We start from the raw sequence: 19509 nt of genomic DNA, 5'->3' as shown, positions 1-19509 counted from the left end.
TAGTCTGGCATTCAATTTCGATTTGTGTGACACATAAATTACGAATTAACGCTTTAAGCCCAACAAGGCAAAGATCAAAACACGGAAAGAGAGCTGAAGGCTTTCTTTGATCAATTTGCTGGCTTGGCACACTTCCTAGAGATTACGAAATCGGAAAATCACTCTAGGGCTTAAAAGTATAAGGAAATGGGTATAAGTTTAAATATATATTGAGGCTATATGATAATCCCGGATATGATTTCCTATCCCAGTGAGCCCATGCATCTGAAGATTTATGGATTGTGCTGACTGACATTTTAAGCGCTATCTTAGCAATCTTAATTACCAGCTACATCTGTAAATCAATCCGAAGAACCATTCTCATATCATCATAACCACCTTGTCATCCAATTTTCTTTTTTTTCAGAAGTAGTACACGCACAAGTCTCTCACGTTCTAAGCTGCCGACTGACAGGCGGTGCAGCTTAATTAAGTTGAAAATTTATGAAGTTCTTTATCAAGAGAAATTCATTAGCCAGCATCTAAGACCGTATACAAAGTATGGCTAGAGAAAAAACAAAATAATTTCCTTAGAAAAGGATTTCCTCTGAAAATGCGGCAAATAAACGGAACGGGAATGGGAGTCAGCAGCTCAGACTTGGAGAAGACAGAAAGTTCAAAAGGAGGAAAGGACCCTGCAATGAGCCATACGAAAAACAGCGCACAAAAGATGATTAATAATCTCCAGGACAGACTCCGACTCCCAAGAACACTCCACCACTAACCACTAACCACTAGCCGCGGAAAATCCTGGTTGCGGGGAGTGGGAAAAGACAAATGTCTTGGCTGCGTGGTCTCTTTCACAGTTAATTTAAGTTTCCAGGCGAAACGGATGCAGGACCTGGCTGGAAAAAAAAGAAGAATTTTGCTGATTTTGTCAACTGTTTGTCGCTGATAAAATTATTAGCTCTTCTTTTGTTTCAGCCCCCGTGGAAAAAGCGAAACTGGGTGGTACGCACATCTTTTTTTTTTAGCTCGTGCCCAAAATTTTTGTATTAAAATGCAAATTTTTTGTTAATTTTGTTGTTTTTTGCTTTAATCAGCGGGAAGCCACATCCACTGTGGTTGCACTTGGATGATGATGAATGTTGAACCACGGCGTATGTCAGGAAGCAGGATTCAGGGTTCCCCAGTTCCGTTGACTTTGCACCCCGCATAGCTGAAATTGTTTTTTCTAAATGCTTTTCTAATTTTCCCTGCTGCTGGTTCGTAATTTTCTAATTTCGCGTACTAATAGAGCTTGTTAGGCGATGGCTTTGTACGGAAAAAATAAAAATGTATCATTAGGAAATACCAAAGATGGCTTGCATCCATAAATAAATTAAATACAAGTAATCCAGTTAATCCGCGGCACAGTTTGTTTTTAGCTCAGACCATTAGTTAAACTGCTTAGTTAAGTGCTTGTGAGCCAAATTTCGATGTGCCCTGCCATTCTGCTATCTCCTATCTGAAAGTCATCTGAAGACACCGCATTCAGTTCACAGACGCGAGCGAGAGACATAAACAATTAAACTCATTTGACGATTAATTACGCGCCGCTTCCAAATCGCGTGTGCTGCCACCACAGCCTGCAGCAAAATGGAAAAAAAGATAGCCCGCGGCAAAATTGTTCTATCAAAACACTGGGGGCCACGGCAAAAACAGCGACAAGAACAACACCCACAGCCAAGTACAAATTCATTTGCTGCTAAAGACACAAGAGGAACTTGCATGTCGTGTCATAATCTTGATGAATGCATAATTGCATGCCCAGCTCCCAGCTCCTCATCCTCATCCCCTTCCCATCCAACCAACGGATCAGCCCCATTCTGCCGCGATCGAAATGGGTTTAAATGTCAACCAGCATATGAAGTCGGAACGGACCCGAAACATAGGCCCATTTCCAAATATTTTCATAGTTTTCAATGGCGAATGGAACGCGCATCGAAAGTTATTCTCCAACACTGGAAAAGAAAACTGATGATAAATATTATTATAAATTTCTTAAACCCAAATTTACGTTGTAGCAAAAGATATACTTCTATAAATCATCAATATTAATTATTTAAATGTACGTCTGTGATTTCATTTAATAAATCACATTCCCAAATCTAAATTCCGAAAAAAAAGCGGAATATGGTAACCATTTCTAAATTCCACTTTATAGACTTGAAAAAGTATTTTTGTAATTTGAGCTTATTTCTAATACCTAAGTCACTTTTCTGAGTACATCCATGTAGCATGCAATACATGAATTATGCGGCAATTAATTAATGAGGAATATCGAAAGCGTCCCACCCAAAGCAAACCAACCCAATCCCCATATAACCACCAAAAGCGACCACCATCATCTTGACTCGACCCATTCCGTAGGCATTGTGCGCCTCGGGCGGAGAGCCATATATTGGTGACCCAAATTATTCAATTCATTTTTATTTATTTTTAATTTTTTGATTTGTTGCAATAATTCCCCGCCCCCTTACCGCGAGCAACAGAGAGCAAAGGGGTCTGCTTGTTTGTGTAACTATTTATTCTAATTTGACCCGCTTATTGAGGGGCCCGCCCTTCTGCGCCCCACTCACCCCGTTGGCCATTAATTGATGCAGCCGCTTAAATGATGAATCACTTTTTCATTAAAATTTGACTTTGAGTGTGACCCCCATGTGACTGGCGTTGACTTTTATGTGGTTAATAGTTAGCTTTCCTATTGATGGATATTCCGCAATTGTCGCTTGTGGAAATCTAGCCATGTGTCTCTTTGTTTTTCTTTCCTTTGTCTACATTTGCAAGTACAATGAACCAGAATCGGTGGCTTCTTCAAACATCAAACTCGTGCTGAACAAGCTGACCCATAAAGAGCAGCATAAAACCGATAAAAGAAAAAGTGCACGGTACAAGAAAAAGAATGCTGAGAATCAGAAAGCGGTTGAAGATAGCACACCTGCCACCTGAGACCGAAACGTGAACGTGGGCGGCTATGTAAAGTGTATTTAAGCTGGGGTGAAGGCCATCAAATGGCAGTTGAACTCTTAGTTCTTTTATAAGAACAAGCATTAAGTGCGGTCTGAAAATGTTTCTTCCAATTGCAACTCTTTTGTTGATCTTTACGGGGGCTGCTTTTGCAGCAAGCCCCTTCAATCAAGTAGAGGAATTCGTGGACTTTGAGGATATTGACGAAGTGGCCGATGCTGGATCCAACGGAGTTACTGATGTTCCGATCATTACAGCCACGCCAATTTCAATCACCACAAGTTCTACGACAACTGGCTTAGCAAGTGAACCTACCGCAGACGGATTAACACCAACCATTTCCACAACAGAGGCTACAACAACTACTCACATTTCAACGCCTGCTACAACAACAACTGGCTCCAGCACATCTCATTCAAGTACCAACGATTCCACCACAGATGAATCTACCACAACCGATTTTGCGACCGAGCCTTCAACCACAGCTCAAGCTTCAACGAGAATTATAGAAACAACTTTTTCCACTACATCTTCCACGACAACTGCATCCACAACTTCTCCATCGACAAGTGACTCCACCACAAATGATTCTACAACTACTGAAACCACAGCTGTTCCAAACACATCTTCTTCAACAACTGATTCCAGCCTAATTTCTTCATCCACAAGTGATTCTACCACAAGCGATTCTACGACTAACGAAATTTCGACATCGGGCTCCACCAAAAATTTTGAGACTTCCACTACTAGTTCAACCACAACCGATTCAATCACATCCTCGCCAAACACATCTGATTTCACCACAACAGAATCCGAAACCGAGTCTCCCACGACTACTACAAGCCGATCAACTGCAACCAGCACCTCATCTTCGCCAACAACAGCTTCCACAACAGTTGGTTCAACAATAGATAGCACCACAACTTCGGTTTCAACGGAAGATTCAACCACCACCACAACTGAATCCACTACAACCACTGATCAACCAACAGAGGAAGAACTGATTCTTGCACTCCTGGCTGAAAATGCAGGAGCCCTAGATCTGTTTAATACTCAGCTTGATGCTGTCAGCGCAATTAACTGGAAAATCGACGCTGAGCTGTACAACCAGGCAGAGTACCTGGATGCAATTGAAGTCACCGAGAAGATTCTCCAAAACCAGACACAGGAGTTTCTGCTTTGGGAAGTGGAACTTCTTCAAAGCGTTGTCACATCTATTCAGAAGATAGACCTATTTGCCAACCGATCAATCGAAGCCGTATCAGATATAACTAGACTCCAAGAGCAGAATCGGAATCGTGTAAGGAAGCTCGTAGATAAACTTAACGTTACCCAAGGACAAATCCTGCGCAGCGCAAAAGGATTGGATGACAGAATCAACTTTGTAAACCAAGTTATCCTTGGCTATATCGAGCCAAAAGTAAATAGCTTAAAGGATTCGTTTGCCAATCTGAACAAATCGCAAGTGAATTCTCTAATTGAACTAAAGAACGTTCCCGAGGTTAGAAATCAAACGAAAACTTCCATCAGAAATCTGTCCTTCTTGAATAACCAATTGGCTACATTCAACCAGACCCAGGAGAATAGATATTACTCCTTAGAAGCTGTCATTAAAGCCTGGACCCCTACTAATGTCAATGCGATCAATGATCTAACTCACGCTTTAAGCATTTCTCAAAAGCGCACCGACTTGGCAATCGCCATTAGCAGATCTGCGGAGTATAATACCAAAACTTATCCAACCCATTTTATAAGCTATGAAGGCATAAAAGATAACAAACAAAGTAGGAAAACTAGAACCCCACAGATCTTAGCTGCTGAGGATAAGGCATTGGAGTCATCATGGAATGTTGTGACACCAGCATAAATAAACTAAAGCTACTTGAATCGAAACTTGAATTATGCAAACCGAATGGAACCTGAAATAATTTAAGTTTATTTTATTTTACATTATTTTATAAATAGTAATTTGAAAGTCCTTAAAATGGGAGCAATGTATCAATTTCATCTGAAATAAAAAGATTTTAAAGTGCAATCCTGGTAAAATGCATTCTCTGCTACGGTTTTTATGTTCTCGAGCTCAAATTGTTCATGGCAAATATGCGGACTATTTCGGCTGGCTATCAATTTACAGACAAGGGAACACCGTGAAGCTGCTGAGCGAAACTGATACCATGGATGCACCGAGATGTCGGGGACCCCAGAACGAATCCCAGACCAAAACTAAGCCGAGAACTACAAATGTCTTTCAGGAAGGCTGAGAGGATGGCGCGAAACAAAAGTCAAAACAAGCGCAACATGAATGAACCTTTTAACATACTTGTAGTTACTAATTCCAGGTGACAGGCGACACAATGAGTCGAAGTGGATTTTTCATTTGTGGCCATTGTTGGGCCCTCACGGGTATCGGGATTCGGCATTCGGAATTGGAGGGCCGGAGGAGGAGGTTACTGGCCAACGAGCAGCCCATAAACAGAGGACACAACAAAGTTGTTACAACAACAGCATCGCCCGGTCACAAAAGTGACCAAAATCAGAGGCTACCAAAGTAGTAACAGATGCTCGATGTGATCGGATGCGATGCGAAGGTGTTGCCATTGGCCTTTCGAGGACCCGCAATCGGGAGTCCCGCATATCTCACTGGGCACACGACATATCCTTTTCCCTTTCGGTTCCTCCGACTTCGGACTGTCTTCCTTTCTTCTTTTTTTTTCGACTTTTTCCTTCTTTTTTTTTGTTTTTGGCACAAGCCGGGCAATAAATTATCGGATACAAAATCGAGTCCAAGCCGAAGTCAAAACAAAGGCATAAACACTCGACGGACGACAGAGATGGCAGCGAGGCACGCACTCGACCAATTGACGACACAAAAGACCAAAACAAAACCCAGCATCGGAATCAGAATCGCATACGGATTCGGAATTGGATGTGGATGTGGAATCGGGCCCAGTAACAAAATCAGAATCAGAAGCAAAACAAAACAAATCGAGAGGCTGCCCAGAATACAGAATGCAGAATGGACCGAATGAACAGAAGAATGCCAAAAAAGCATGGACATAAACACTGACAACATGCTGCGACACGGAATGGATGAGAGGAGCCCCACATCCGTAGGTATGTGGTCTACACTGCGAGAAAATCTTGCTCACTGCTAGGAAAATACAAGAAACTGTGCAAAAGAACGCACTCAAACATCTCTATGTCGGGTTCTTCCCAAGTCCTTACTTGGTTATATCCATTATCCTTAAATATATTTTAAAAATATATATTCAATTTCATCTAGTTTTTTTTTCAAGTGTGCTACCTTTGGTTATCGGAAGCAGCAGCAGTAGACGCACCAAATGACAACTTCGAGGGCAAAGTCAATGAGCGCCTTCCTGCTCCCTGTTATCGCCTGCTGTTGCGTTGGCCAGCTCCTCCCCCTCCTCCTCGTCCTCGTCCGTTCCCTCCTTGCCCGGCTTGGCTACTCCTGCTGACCGGAGGACAAAAGGATCCCGGCGTGTTGCAAATCAAAACATGGAAACAACGACAGCAAACAAAACTCTGAACATGCGTCGAAATGCTAAGAAATATTTTCACTCAGCCAGCTGAAACATGCAAACAGCTAAAGTTGTTCAACTTAGTTTATGGAGCTGCTTGTGTTTGCCGAACGAGTTTTTTACTTTGGCTTGTGGGGATAAAGAATATTCAATATTAGCACCTTTAAGATGGTTCTATCATGAGAGTTTAAGCGGTATTTAAACTATGAAAGCAAAAACTATGATTTCCATTTCCCTTTACTTCCAACCGATTCCAAGACAATCCCACCACTAATCCCTGATTTCACATCGTTACCACTTAATTAAACCCAATTAATCTACAATATAAATTATTAAATTTCATAAAGCAAGCAAAGTTAAATAACTTACACACACACAGACTGACGAGCGATTTCGACACCCAAAACCAAGTAACCAGAAACAAAAACAGGGGAGGCAGAAGACCAAGACGATGCAGATGATGATTATGAAGCAGAAGAGAGTGGCCCAGAGCTGGAGGATATGCTGTATATTGGTGGAGGGGGGTAGAGGGGGGTAAATTGGGGGCCAGAGGGCTGCCACAGGATTGGTATCAGAATCGGGCCCCGGCAGCTTCATGCTGTGCGCGATTCATGTTTGGTGATTAAAGTAAAGTTCGTAAATTTACAGTTTTCATCAAAGGGGCGACTGTTAGTGGACTGGACTCGGCTTTTCCAACTGCTCTGCTCTGCGAGCAGCCACAGAGTTCGCCCAGAGTTCAGCCCAGGTGACTGTGACGGTGACTCTGTCGATGACTTCGATCCCCGGCACCAACTCCTAATCCAGCCTTATGCAGTACACTCGAAAAAATAGGTATTACTGGACAAGTGAGCATGGCAGCTCCAAAGGGAGCTTCCTTACTTAAACTGTACTCTATTATATCGTATCCTAGCATTAACATTTTATGTATTTAAATATTTAAATAAATAATATAATTATTAAATACTAAACAGATATGTATTTTGTTTGTAGTGCACACACATATACGGCGAGGCAGACTCCTTTGGCTTTTCCTAAACTGATTTCCAGCAATAAGCATTAGTGGAAAATTGCAATTGTTTTTGTAAAGGGTAGGGTGGGGCAGCGGGGAGCTGGGAGCGGGGAATGGAGCCACACCGCGGGGGAGTGCCAGTACCCAGTGCCAAAGTTAAAGCCAAGTGCCTGTGCCTGTGCCTCTGCTCCACCGATTGCACGATTCCCGGGCCAACGGAGGGATCCCGAGATCCCGAGGAGGTGGTGGCAGAGGCACATCATCAACGTCCCCAGCCACGTCGTCAGTGCGGCAGAAAAGCTGCACAAAAAATCCAATTGTATTTAACGAATTTTTCGTTGCCGTTGTTGTTGCTGCTGTTGTTGTGGCGGCCAGCTTTCTGGGGTCCGGAACGGAGGGCCGTGAATCATATGGACACCATTAAATGGAAAGGTACGAGCAATGGCAATCGCCAACACGCGTCAATTGTGCGCGCTGTGTGAGACCGAAGGAAAATGCTGAAAAGCTGCTAGCCGAGAACCCAGAAAATCTGCGCAGCTATTTTAACCAAAACTTCGATCGGATATGGCCGCGTGTCGTGACACGAAGTATTAAGATACTTACTGCATTCAACAGATCAACATGGTAACTTACTACGAACTTCAAAGATGCCAAATCATATATACTGGCTTATCTTTTCATTAAAGAGTATATATTATATATTATATTAAATGATCATCATACATGGATTGCAGTCATCAGTAATCAGATATGTACATCACATATTCATATAAATAATCATGTCTCAAATTTTGGTTTTAATGCAAAATAAAGATGCCACACGCGATCATCACTACCGCGGATTGCGGCCAGAAATGGGCTCGGAATGGGAATCTCTGTTAGCTGGAAATGGGATTCTGGGATTGCGCGACGTGAAAATGACCCTGAGTGGACCGGGGGGGATGTGCGGTGTCAGGGCTTATCAAAAGCTCGAAATGGTACCGCCAGAAACGCAACCATTAATAAAACCTAATAACAACATAAATGCCAATATCTTTTTAACAAATTTGCCCGACTGCTCGCTCGACGAAGATGTCGATAAGTGAACTAAATAACCAGATTAAAGCAGATCGTAATAAATGTAATTTGAATTTGCCGCACTCTCGGCACATCTGTGGAGCACACTCGATGGTCGTCATCCGAAGATGGGGAGCCTCGATGGAGCCTCGATGGAATCACGGAGGAGCAGCATTACTTAATTGCATGACCGAGGATATCACCAGGCAATCGATCGTCACGGATTACGAGAGAGAGGCAACGTGTAATAGAGCCGGCTTAAATTATGCGTTCGAGTGGCTCTGCAAAAAGGGCTTCTTGCAACGCGGACAGGTGTTGATTGCCGCCCCTCTCGACCAATCGGGCTCCTTTGCATTTTGCCGATGGCATTGCCATTGGGCTTACAACCTGAGATATGCGCGAAGATGATGATGATGTGTTGGTCAGCTGAACGTGCTGCAAATTATTGCATTTGCAACGTGCGGCATGAACTGAATTTGGATGCGAACAAAATGAAGCGCAGCAGACTGGACGCATTTATTACTCCATTTCGTTGTGGAGCAGCGATTCCGGGTTCAATTAATGTCTACTTTGTTTGGCTAACAAATTGAACAAACTTGCAGTTGCGGCCGCAACATGACTTTATTTTATTTGCTCCCGGTGGCAGCCTGTCGTTGATTATTGCCTCTTGCTGCCTGCTGCCCCCGCTGCTGAAGACAATCAACCGGGCTGCAGTGCAATTTGCCAGGAGAAACAAAAAAAATAAATTTGAGTTCAGTTGCCGGGTCAAGCCACTGCCAGCTACTGAATTTAACCAAAAAAAATAAAGAAATCCCCCATTCGCGGGCAAACAAAATCTTTTATTCGGCATCGCTATCTGCATCTGGAGCTAGCACAGCAAACAGAAATTGTTTTGATAACAATCTCCGGAGCAGAAATGCTCCACAGTCAAACAATAACGTGCCAAAAGTTTGCTACTGAATTTTAAATATTAATATCTCAGCCAGATATTCGCTGGATACAGCCACTACTTGGCGACACAGACCCGCCCCTCCTGACTTTTCTTTGGCTTTGGGTTTTTGGTTTTTCGGTTTTTGGTTTTTTAGGGCGCGCACGTTTTGGTTGTAGCGGAAAAGTTTTACTTTGAACATGAAAAATATCTTGTTTAGATTTTATTTTGCAGATAGACGACAAGTAGACTTAATTATCATTTTTCGCGAATACATAAATACATTAGCTCGACTTCGAGCTTATTGAGGGCGGTTCGCTGCCGCTCATTTTGGCCAACTTTCGCCGGTGGGAAAGGTGGCAGGCAGAAAGGCCAACTGAATCTTATACTTAGTAACTGCACACACAATCATTTTCCAGCAAATCTATGCGCATCTCTATGCAAATGTGTGTTGTATCCGCGCCGAATTAAGAATAGGAGAATACTTAGTACGAGGCCTATGCCCAAACCCAAACCCAAACCCAAACCCAAACCCAAGCCCCAAATCCAATCCGAAAGCCCAGGCCAACATATTTTCCATGTCGATGGCATCGATTGCGTTATGCAAAATATATGCAAATGCCATAAATACAGGCAACGGTTGCATCTTCGCCTTCTGTGCCGAGCAGTTTTCTTTTCGCAATGCAGTTCTCTATGTGTGTGTGTGTTATTTTTTTTTCTCTTAGTTTTTCCGCTGTTTAGCTTTCTGCTGCTTTTCCAGCGAAACATCGTTCGGGTCTTTGAAGAGTCGCGACTTCAACTGGCGATTTGAGAGATTTGTGAAATTTATCGGGCCAGTTGGGAGTGGGTGCGATGGATACCTGGTCCTCCAAGGTGTCGACTTCGGCTTGGCTGAGTTGACTCAAGGTGGGTGTTTGTTTGCTTGCCTTTATGCGGCTGTCTGCATTCTCGGAACGGTAGTTAGGCTCTGGCAGGAATAATCGAAGAGTTTGACAACATTTGAATATCGTTTTGTTGCCTAAATTGAGTTTCGAAAATCTGCAAAATCACGAAGTTGAACCCATCTGTCAGGCACTTGGTAATTGAGCCGCGGTGAAAAGGTGAAAACTTTCGCATAATGAGCTGCTGCTGCTCCACAGCGAATGAATCCCCACAATGAATTATGAAAGTTCGATTCTGGCCAATGTGTACGGTTAGCACTCGAATCGAACCATAAATCTTACGCAAATAGCACTCAAAAAGCAATAAGACTATTTCAACGCCATTGTGTGCTAAACAGATTTCAAAAAGGCGATACAAATTCGAGCCATACAGCAGCACAGGACAATGCGTTCGGTTTGTTTTTCTTTTGGCCCCGTCCCGGTCCCAGAAATTGCCTCCGATATTGGTAGCCATTTCCATGACAATGCCCACCGGCTGGAGTTGGGCTAATCTATGAGCCAAGATCGCTGGCTATTCTGCCAGTAAGATGCTGCAAGATGTTCCGTTTTGTCCAGTTTTTGCTGAATCAATTTGTTAGAGAAACAATGACCCCTACTAAGGACAATAGGCCAAAGGACCTGGAACCGAGAGGCGTGTGACATTAGCAGACAGTTTTGCGGCACTGTGAGGGTGGATTTTGGTACAAATGGCCAGCCAACTGAGCGGATAATCGGATTGTCCAGGCTGGCGTTCACCGGTCAAATAGTAATTTGTGGGTTTTTAGGCCAATACAGCTGCCGTAACGAAAGTAACCAGTTGCCAGTATGCAAAAACCGCGGCGACAACTTCTTCTTCATCTTGACGTGCCAAGTTGCAAGCAACTCAAGCGAAATGCCAGCGGGTGGCTTATCGCATATCGTTTATCGCTTATCGCCATAATTCCCACTCAACACCCAAGAAAGTTCAAGGAATTCCAAGGATGAGGAAGCACTCTTCAGTTCCCCCAACACATTGTTTGCGGCAAAAGTGTCACACACACGAGCAACATGCAGCATGCAGCATGCAACGTCATCGTTGTCGCGAGCCATTCGAGATGCATCTCAGCAGCGGCAGCTGACCCAACATGCAAAGGAGATAATCACGAGCTGGAACAGCCGGCGTTGGCAACTGTGCCACGGCACTTATCTGATCTGCAGCATCAATAAGTCGTACCTATAGATGCTGAGGTTGGCCAAGTAGATGAAAAACCTCAAAAACCTCAAGGAACCAACAAAGGCGGCGCAAAATGTTATCAGCAAAGGTCGGATGGCCATTCCAGTTGCGCCCTTCTCGCATTCACTCAAACTTGGGGAAGTAAGTATCTCGTATCGTATCTGTCCCACAGCAATTCAGCTTTGTACATTTGCAAGTGCCACCATCAATTAAAACTAATAGAACAATTAATGAACACAACAAACACAAACCGCAAAGTGCAACCGCAGAGCGAGAACTTAGAAGGAGACAACGCAAAGATGTCGAAGATGAATATTAAATATGCTGCAGTAGTCGAATTCGGAATGCACTTTAATAATTTACCAAATAAAGAAAAAGCATAGTATATTCAAATAATAATTGGGTCTTAAGTAAATACATATCTCAAACTCCTCAGGTTATACAAAGTTCGATTTTATTTCCCATAATCTTGAGCCCTTAAATTGCAAGAACTTCTTAGGAAAGTTTCCCTCAGAAATCTAATATTTAAGTTAGTATAATTAGTAAGCTACATTCACCAATTTAAAGGGCATTGCAAGCGCATGCGGAACTGACTTTCAAAGAGGCTAAATAAAAGAGTTTTGTTCTGCGTCTTCATCATCAGCATAATATTTTCCATGATCATTATTGTCTTCGGCAATTAAGCGAGATGAATAAGTAAGTGAATGAATGAATGAATGGGTGAATGCATGGGCTGCCAGTTCATAATTTCTCAACTCTAATTCCCAAGAAATTAGAAACGAAAAAAAGGGGTGCGGGTGGCGCTCCACCGCTCACCAAAGAAAAAAAAAAAAGAAGATCGCAGAGGCGAGATTGAACTGGGGGCGTGCCCCGACCAACCACGCCCACCTCCGTGGCAGGCAAAAGTGCACAAACAGTTAAATGCGATCGTCTGCTCGACGTAATTGCAGTCACCGAAACATGCAATTTAGCTCGGCTGGAAACAATTGAATCCATGAATTATGAAATATTTTAAGTCAAGCAAAATGCCACAGTCAAGTGGGGCAGACACCTCCCCGCATTTTCCATCGTGGGCTAATTAACTAAGTGCCACGCACCTCGGTGTCTCAGCTGAAAAGCTGAAGAGCAAAAACCCATTTTTAGCTTCATGCATTTTTAATTCCTCTAATAGCTTTTGGCTTCTAGCCGCTCCCATCCACCAGCCAGACATTGATGGACCAGAGAGAGCAGCCAAAAACCGGCAAAAATTAAAACACCAAAAATGCTGTCCTCTGCCGCAGCTGCTGGCCAGATGCAGATTAATTCCCGGCCCCAAAAAAGTCGAACGAAAAAGTTGTCCTTACCTGGTCGCATCTGTGGATGAACTAAGCCAACAAAGCGCAATGTGTCCTCCATCAAAATTAATTACCAACGGAGCGGGAAGCAGCAAGGCCAATTGTCAGTTGTGCTGAGCTCAAAAGTTAAAAGGGGGCGACGGCGATTCAGCCACCCACCAGCCACCCACCACCCTCACCAAGCCCTCCGCCCACTGGGGCTCATCAGTCAACACTTGCTCAACAGTCTAAAATGATAAATTGCCATCCCCCCGTGGTCAAAATCACTTGGCTCTTAACGAATTTCAAAGCTGAGTCAGCAAAGTGTTGCATACTTTCGGGCGCTTCTGATTCACGACCAATTTCGTTTGATACTTAAGGATCTTAACAAGATTGAAAGAGAGGTCTATAAGAAAATCAACATATATAAAGGAAAATTTATTTAATGTATGTATTATAATAATGAATTTTCTAATGAATGCAGTGACTAAATTGTGGCAATGTCTTTTTGCTACATTCCAAAACTTATCTTATTCATTTTTACTATCAAGTTGCACCGCTTCGACTTTCGAAATGCGAATATTTCGTTTTATCAATATCCTGTCAGCCAAACAATTGCGCCATAATGCAACTGTAACCCGTCAATCATGAATGGAGAAAAGGAGAATTCCATGGCTGGAGCTTATGTGTGATTTATTGGCTAAAACCATGGCTGCTTTCACCCACGAGTAAAGGCCAAATTAATTAACCACCAGGCAGACGCATTGTGTGCTGCCGCCGCGGATCACCTTGTTGGTTTTTAATTAAGGAGTTGAATGGGAATCAAAATTAAAGTGATTTATGCCGACGATAAATGCGTAAAGAAAATTGTCAATGCTTTAATTATAAACAAATAGGAGGGCAATGAAGCCGCAGCTAGCATAAACAAATAATTAAAACCAGACAAAGTTGTGAAGTCACTGGAGGAGGGTCGATTTTTTATGCAAACGAATTTGTGTCAATATTTACGCCCAACACAAGGATGTCAACTAATAGTCTAAGCTGGCGCTTCCTTCGGAGAGTCCTTCAGCGCATCGCGTCACTCTTGTTTTCAGTGTTTACCCAAACCGCCAAGCTTTTTCGGTGGTGAAGGAACCTTCACGATGTCCTGCCAGCGATAATGTCACACATGATTGCTCCTGGGTGGGTTTTTGCCCTCGGTCTGTGTGAGTTTTTAATTAAAAATGTAAAACATTTACGTTTGTCAACAGTTCGGCGGTATCTAAACTGAATACGCTTTTTGTGGGTGACATTTCCCTTTTGGCTTTTGCGATTTCAGCTGGTTAACAAGATCTTTAAACTGTGTACTGCTTTTGGAAATTATATATGTCCATATAAAGAAACAGATGCAAAAAGTTGAAACTCAATTCGATGCCTCCTGTGAGGATTGAACTCACGACCCCTGGTTTACAAGACCAGTGCTCTACCACTGAGCTAAAGAGGCTCACATGAACTGCTGAAAAAATAACTAAAATATTAGTTACGTTTCGAGCTGCAGTGGCAAGTTACGGTAGTGGGAAGTCTTAAAGATCTTTCCATCTTATCAGCGCAGTTTCCGATATCATAGCAAGGCTCCCAGATAAAATCTATTCGAATCTTATCAAGATACGTTTACAGCAGTTCAATTTTCTAATTGTTTCAAGTATGGAAAAAATGTTTATGTACTTATGTTCAATATAACCTTTGGCTTTATATATTTCAAATGTTTCCAGTTTCTGTCATGGGCATTCGCCACTGAAATTTAAATTTTCCCAGTATCTATTAGCAACTGGTTTTATTTTTAAAGCGGTGACAAACCAAAACAAGCACCACTTAATCCTTCCAGACGAATGCGCTGAAATTATTTATTATGACGCAAAACTTTTTTCCGGCCGCAGAGCAACGCGTCCGCTTTATCTCCTGTCCAAAAGAGCCAAAGGGTCTCGACTGGCATCCGCCAAAAACGATGCCCCTCCCCGTCCCACAAACCCAACCACCCACTTGGGGGGAAAATCAAAAAACAAAAGTGGGACTTTTCCAGTTAAGCCTCGATAAAGAGCTTTAAAAGGTGCATCAGGGGCAGGACAATCGAGGTAATCCGAATGCTCAGTTAGCGCGACTTCAAAGGACTCAAAATCTGGTCATGTGGCAAAATCGAATGAAATGGGTAATTCTGCGGGATAATTCCTTAAAGGGAATGCCAAAAAGGGATTAACTTTTAATCGAAAGAAGGTCAGGCTCAGCTTTATAATGAAATTTAAATAAATTGGGATGAGATAAAAGTTTCATTGCAGCCCTGTTTTTATTCGATAGATTATACAACCCTAAATAAGCATTCGATTGTAGTAGGCAACTTCTAGATGACAATCGATTTATAAGTGTAATGAAAAGCGGAGCCACGCACTTCACTACTTAAACTAACTACTTAAAAAGAAGTAACTTTAATCACGTGAACTTAAAATTAAGTCAGGACAATGTCGTTGGACCAAGTCATAGTCAACTGCTTGCGCAACAAGAACTGGATCAGCGTCCTGCTGCTCAGATCGATGGACCTTTTCCAACCCGTTCTGGTCGAGAGTTCCAACGTGTTCCACTTGATAGAGGTCAGCCGCAATGGGATCATCTGGCACGAGAAGAACGTGGAGTACCGCATCATGATGGACGACTTCTTCGATATAAGCACCAGGACGCATGTTGGCGACGTGCCCGTTACCTTAGTCGAAATGAAGGGCAATCACGTGTCATTTGGATTATATCTCCATAGGATTAGGTACAGCATTTTGGATGCGCTCACCGTTTATGTGGAACTGGGGGAGCTGCCAATGCGTATTTCCCCATACCATTCCTGTTCGCTGCACTGCAGCAACTGTACGAACGAAATCATTGGGCAAAGGCAGTATTATCATATCCAGGAGGTTCCCATTACGACCGTCTTGCCGCAAATCTACTTCTGTCCCCGCAACAGGATCCCAGTGTATCCCTCGGAGGAGGAGCTCTATTACGGCCTCAACTACCTGGTCGTATGCACCGAGATTCTGGGCAACGGAGTCGAGACCATCGCAGGTCGTCGTCGCGTTCTCTGCTCCCGCTGCAAGAAGTGCTTGGGCGAATTTATTACCAGGGATGTGGGCGTGCAGCTGTACGCGGATGCCTTGCGATTTGTGACCTTGGACTCCCCGCTCGAGTTCAAGGAGATCTTTGACCATGTGACACCCACCCAAATTATGATGCGCCTGGTGAACGACGGCGAAAACAGTGGCCCGGATCAGAGACGCCTCTTCCTCAAGGCCGTGCGTCCGGATGGTCAGTTGCAGTTATTGCACTTGGAGTTGGATACCAAACAGATGCACATTCTGCGCTCCGAGCTGAAAATGCCCGACAGTGTAAAACCTAATGTAAGCTTACCCATGGAGACCGATACCAGCAGCGAGAGTGATGTGGACATGAATGACAGCGATACGAGCAGCAACTACTCCATGTTGCAAACAGGAGATGAAGAAATACCTCCAACACCCAGATCTACTACCCCCAGGGGAACTCCTACAAAGACCGTGCAATATGTGCGGCTGCGTGGCTATCGTGGCTGGCGCGTTAGGTATCTGTACTCGGGAAGTGATCAAGATCTGATCGATCACGACGAAGTCTATATGAACTGGACTTATGAGAAAACGCGCCTTTTTTACATCTCCCACTTGATGATGGCAGACCTGCTATGCGAGTTAAATGCCAATGAGAACCTGGTGGCCAGTTTGGAGAAGAAGCCACTACCCACCGGGAGCGATAATCCCCGGCAAAGCTGCATTATCTGTGAGTCTGATAAAGAGTTCTATGCCAGGCAGGAGCGTTTTGCCAGGATTTCTCCAGAGTGATGAAGTTTAATCCAAGCTGAACCAAGCTCTTAAAAAAAAAGATTTGTTTGCAATTATCAATATGAGATGTTTTATTTCAAAATATGATTTAATGAAGCTTGAATTTGTATTTAACTTTAAAATATATTTACAAGGATTTTCTCATATTTCTGCCATACAAGAAATTAAACCATAAATATTGAAGCTTTTGTAATATAAAAAGACCCCTAATAAAACCCATTTATCCTTCGGTCCCAAAAATGTAATTGCTTTGTCGAACTCCATAAAATGCTTGCCCAAATTTAAATTAACCCTTTCCCTCCTGCCAATTCTTGCTCCATATTTTTACAAGTTCCTTAAGTGAAGCAGCGAAATTCACGGCATATTTTCTTAATTGTCTTATTGTTGCTAATTAGTACAGATTTAATTGCGGAAACCCTTATAAATTTTCTAGACAACCGATGCGGTTTATGGCTTGCCGCCCCCTTTTGCGAAACACTGACCACATCATTAATCGTTGGCTGGTTAACGAAAAACAATTTGTCCAAATAACAATTAAGGCCGGTCCAACGCCAAACAACAAGTGAAGAACCCTCGGGTAAGGACACTTCAACGCCCACCCAGCAGGAGGAGGCATCAGGAATCAGGATCGAGATCATCAGGATCAGAATCCGAATCAGAAACAGGGGAATCGTTAACAGCATTTGACGGCTGACAGTTGGCTAATGAAAATCCGGGGGAGTGAAAGTGTCCAAGGATGTGTCGCAACATGATTAATGATGGTGACCATTTTAAGTTTCATTTGAAATTTCTCTTTAATCGGGGAGTATTTTTATTCTGAATCAGAAGATTACTTTCGTAACGTATGCATTACCTGGCCATTATTCTACATGCACTTTGCTGCATTGTTTGAAATGGTTTTCAGCTGTTTTTTCTTGCATTTTTGGCTGCCACAACAATGAGTTTCAAATTCGTTGGCAGGTGGATAGATGTGCCTAATGGTCTGCGCCCCATTGTTGGACAGAACTATTGTGGTTTTTGGATCTATGGAGAGTGCATGCCGCACTTCCTAGAAACCTTTCTAAATTAAGAAAGTGCATAGGGGTTATCGCAACTCTCGTTTAACGGGCCGCATCATCCAGCAATTGCCAATAATTAACATAATGAAACCATAATTTGCGCTAGTTGAAGAAAGTCCAATGACACTGACACTCCAATTGCCATGGGGAGAAATGCTTCTAGTGAAAGCATGCGAAATTAATATCAGGGCAACGCCTCATAAATTAATTTTGAAATGCACCCGAAGCCCAGGGCGAGATATATCTTCCATGGGGTGGAGTGAAAGTAAGTAAGTAAGTAGATGTCCCCCTAGAAAGCCAGTCCATATGGCCAAGCTCGCTCCACTTGTTAATTACCAAGATGTATGCGTGTCGCGCACCACAGACCAATTAACCCCCATTATGGTCAGCTGAGGGGCGGCTCTTAACACTCCACACTCGTCCTGGCCGAGGTCAAGTTCTGGTCCAAATAGAGGGGCTCGGTAATTAAGATTTCCATGAGCGAGACGCAAAACAAACTCAGTGCAGAGGGACCAAATTGCTTTATGATGTTGCAGATTATGATAATGAACGATGCCATCTGCACTTGGTACATTGACCAGGGCGCTATGTTGACACTTTAAGTGATTTAATGTTATTGTTTTTCCCACTCAACTCAAGGCACCCCCAAACGGGGGCATTAAGTGGGCAAAATTCGAGAATAATATGTTTTTTCAATGGCTAGTACGAAGTAAATTCATACATTCCCAACTATTTCTGCTTCCAATCCAAAAGTTTCATTAATATCGATTTCGACAGCCACTTTTTGGCTTATCATTTTTGAGCATCGCGTTATATGTGTGTCTGTACAATTTTTGCCAGTTTATTGACACAATTGGCAACAAATAAATCCCCAACCCCGGGAAACTGAGAATGCTGATTGCACATCTCTGTATTTCGCAGCACAACTCCCCCGTTTTCACCAGATTTCCTCACCCTACATTTTTAAGCGAATCGACGAGAGTGTGAACTGCCATTGAAATGTTTTTGATTGGAAAAAATTTAATTTCCTATACGCTTCACTCTGCTTATCGCGTTTGTATTGTGCTCCAAATTCGACACAAATAAAAAAGTTGGCCATTTTTTTAGTATGCCAACCTCGTGGCAGCGCAATTTTAAATTTAAATCAAGTGTTGGCCCAGCGGATATCTAAACTGTTTTCTCTCACCGCATATGTTGTAAACACAAAAACCTCAAACCACAATTAATCAAGGCAAACGCTCTTGACAGCAAAAAAAATTCATTGACAGTTTCTAGTCTTCTGGTAAAAAGTAAAAAAGCTTCAATTACAATTTTTCGATTTGCTGTGCGAAAAAGAGGATTTCCATTGCCAATGAGCGAAGGAGGAGGAGGTGTTCATTAAACGCTCTCCTTATAGACAAACCGAGCCATCTTTTTTTCCTCTATTTTGGCCAACATTCAAACACATTCGCTCCACTCGTTCGCCGGCGGTCCTTTGTCCCAGGAACAATGGTGAAACCGCAATGTTGAGCCGGCGCAGAAGAGTGAAATCCATTTTTTCCATTAAATCGAGTCGCTGATTGTGCATGAAGCACTGTGGGGAGGCGCAAATGTCAGGG

The 19509-nt window shown here is 43.0% G+C and overlaps 2 protein-coding genes and 1 non-coding gene across 3 annotated transcripts; 2 read left to right on the top strand and 1 right to left on the bottom strand.

The window, feature by feature from the left end:
* The first annotated feature begins 3063 nt into the window (after positions 1–3063).
* On the top strand, positions 3064–4971 carry LOC117143923 (cell wall protein DAN4). The gene has a single exon (XM_033308838.1). The coding sequence runs from the start codon at positions 3089–3091 to the stop codon at positions 4853–4855; it is 1767 nt and encodes a 588-aa protein (XP_033164729.1). The 5' UTR covers positions 3064–3088; the 3' UTR covers positions 4856–4971.
* A 9406-nt stretch (positions 4972–14377) lies between these two features.
* Positions 14378–14449, bottom strand: Trnat-ugu. The gene has a single exon. It is a non-coding gene; the product is annotated as a tRNA-Thr (tRNA).
* A 921-nt stretch (positions 14450–15370) lies between these two features.
* Positions 15371–17070, top strand: LOC117145507. Its single transcript, XM_033311194.1, has one exon. The coding sequence runs from the start codon at positions 15459–15461 to the stop codon at positions 16851–16853; it is 1395 nt and encodes a 464-aa protein (XP_033167085.1). The 5' UTR covers positions 15371–15458; the 3' UTR covers positions 16854–17070.
* The last annotated feature ends 2439 nt before the right edge of the window (positions 17071–19509 follow it).

This window comes from Drosophila mauritiana, chromosome 3R (assembly GCF_004382145.1).
Source record: "Drosophila mauritiana strain mau12 chromosome 3R, ASM438214v1, whole genome shotgun sequence".
In the NCBI taxonomy this organism is placed as follows: Eukaryota; Metazoa; Arthropoda; class Insecta; order Diptera; family Drosophilidae; genus Drosophila; species Drosophila mauritiana.
This window is presented reverse-complemented; position numbering and strand designations above follow the sequence as displayed.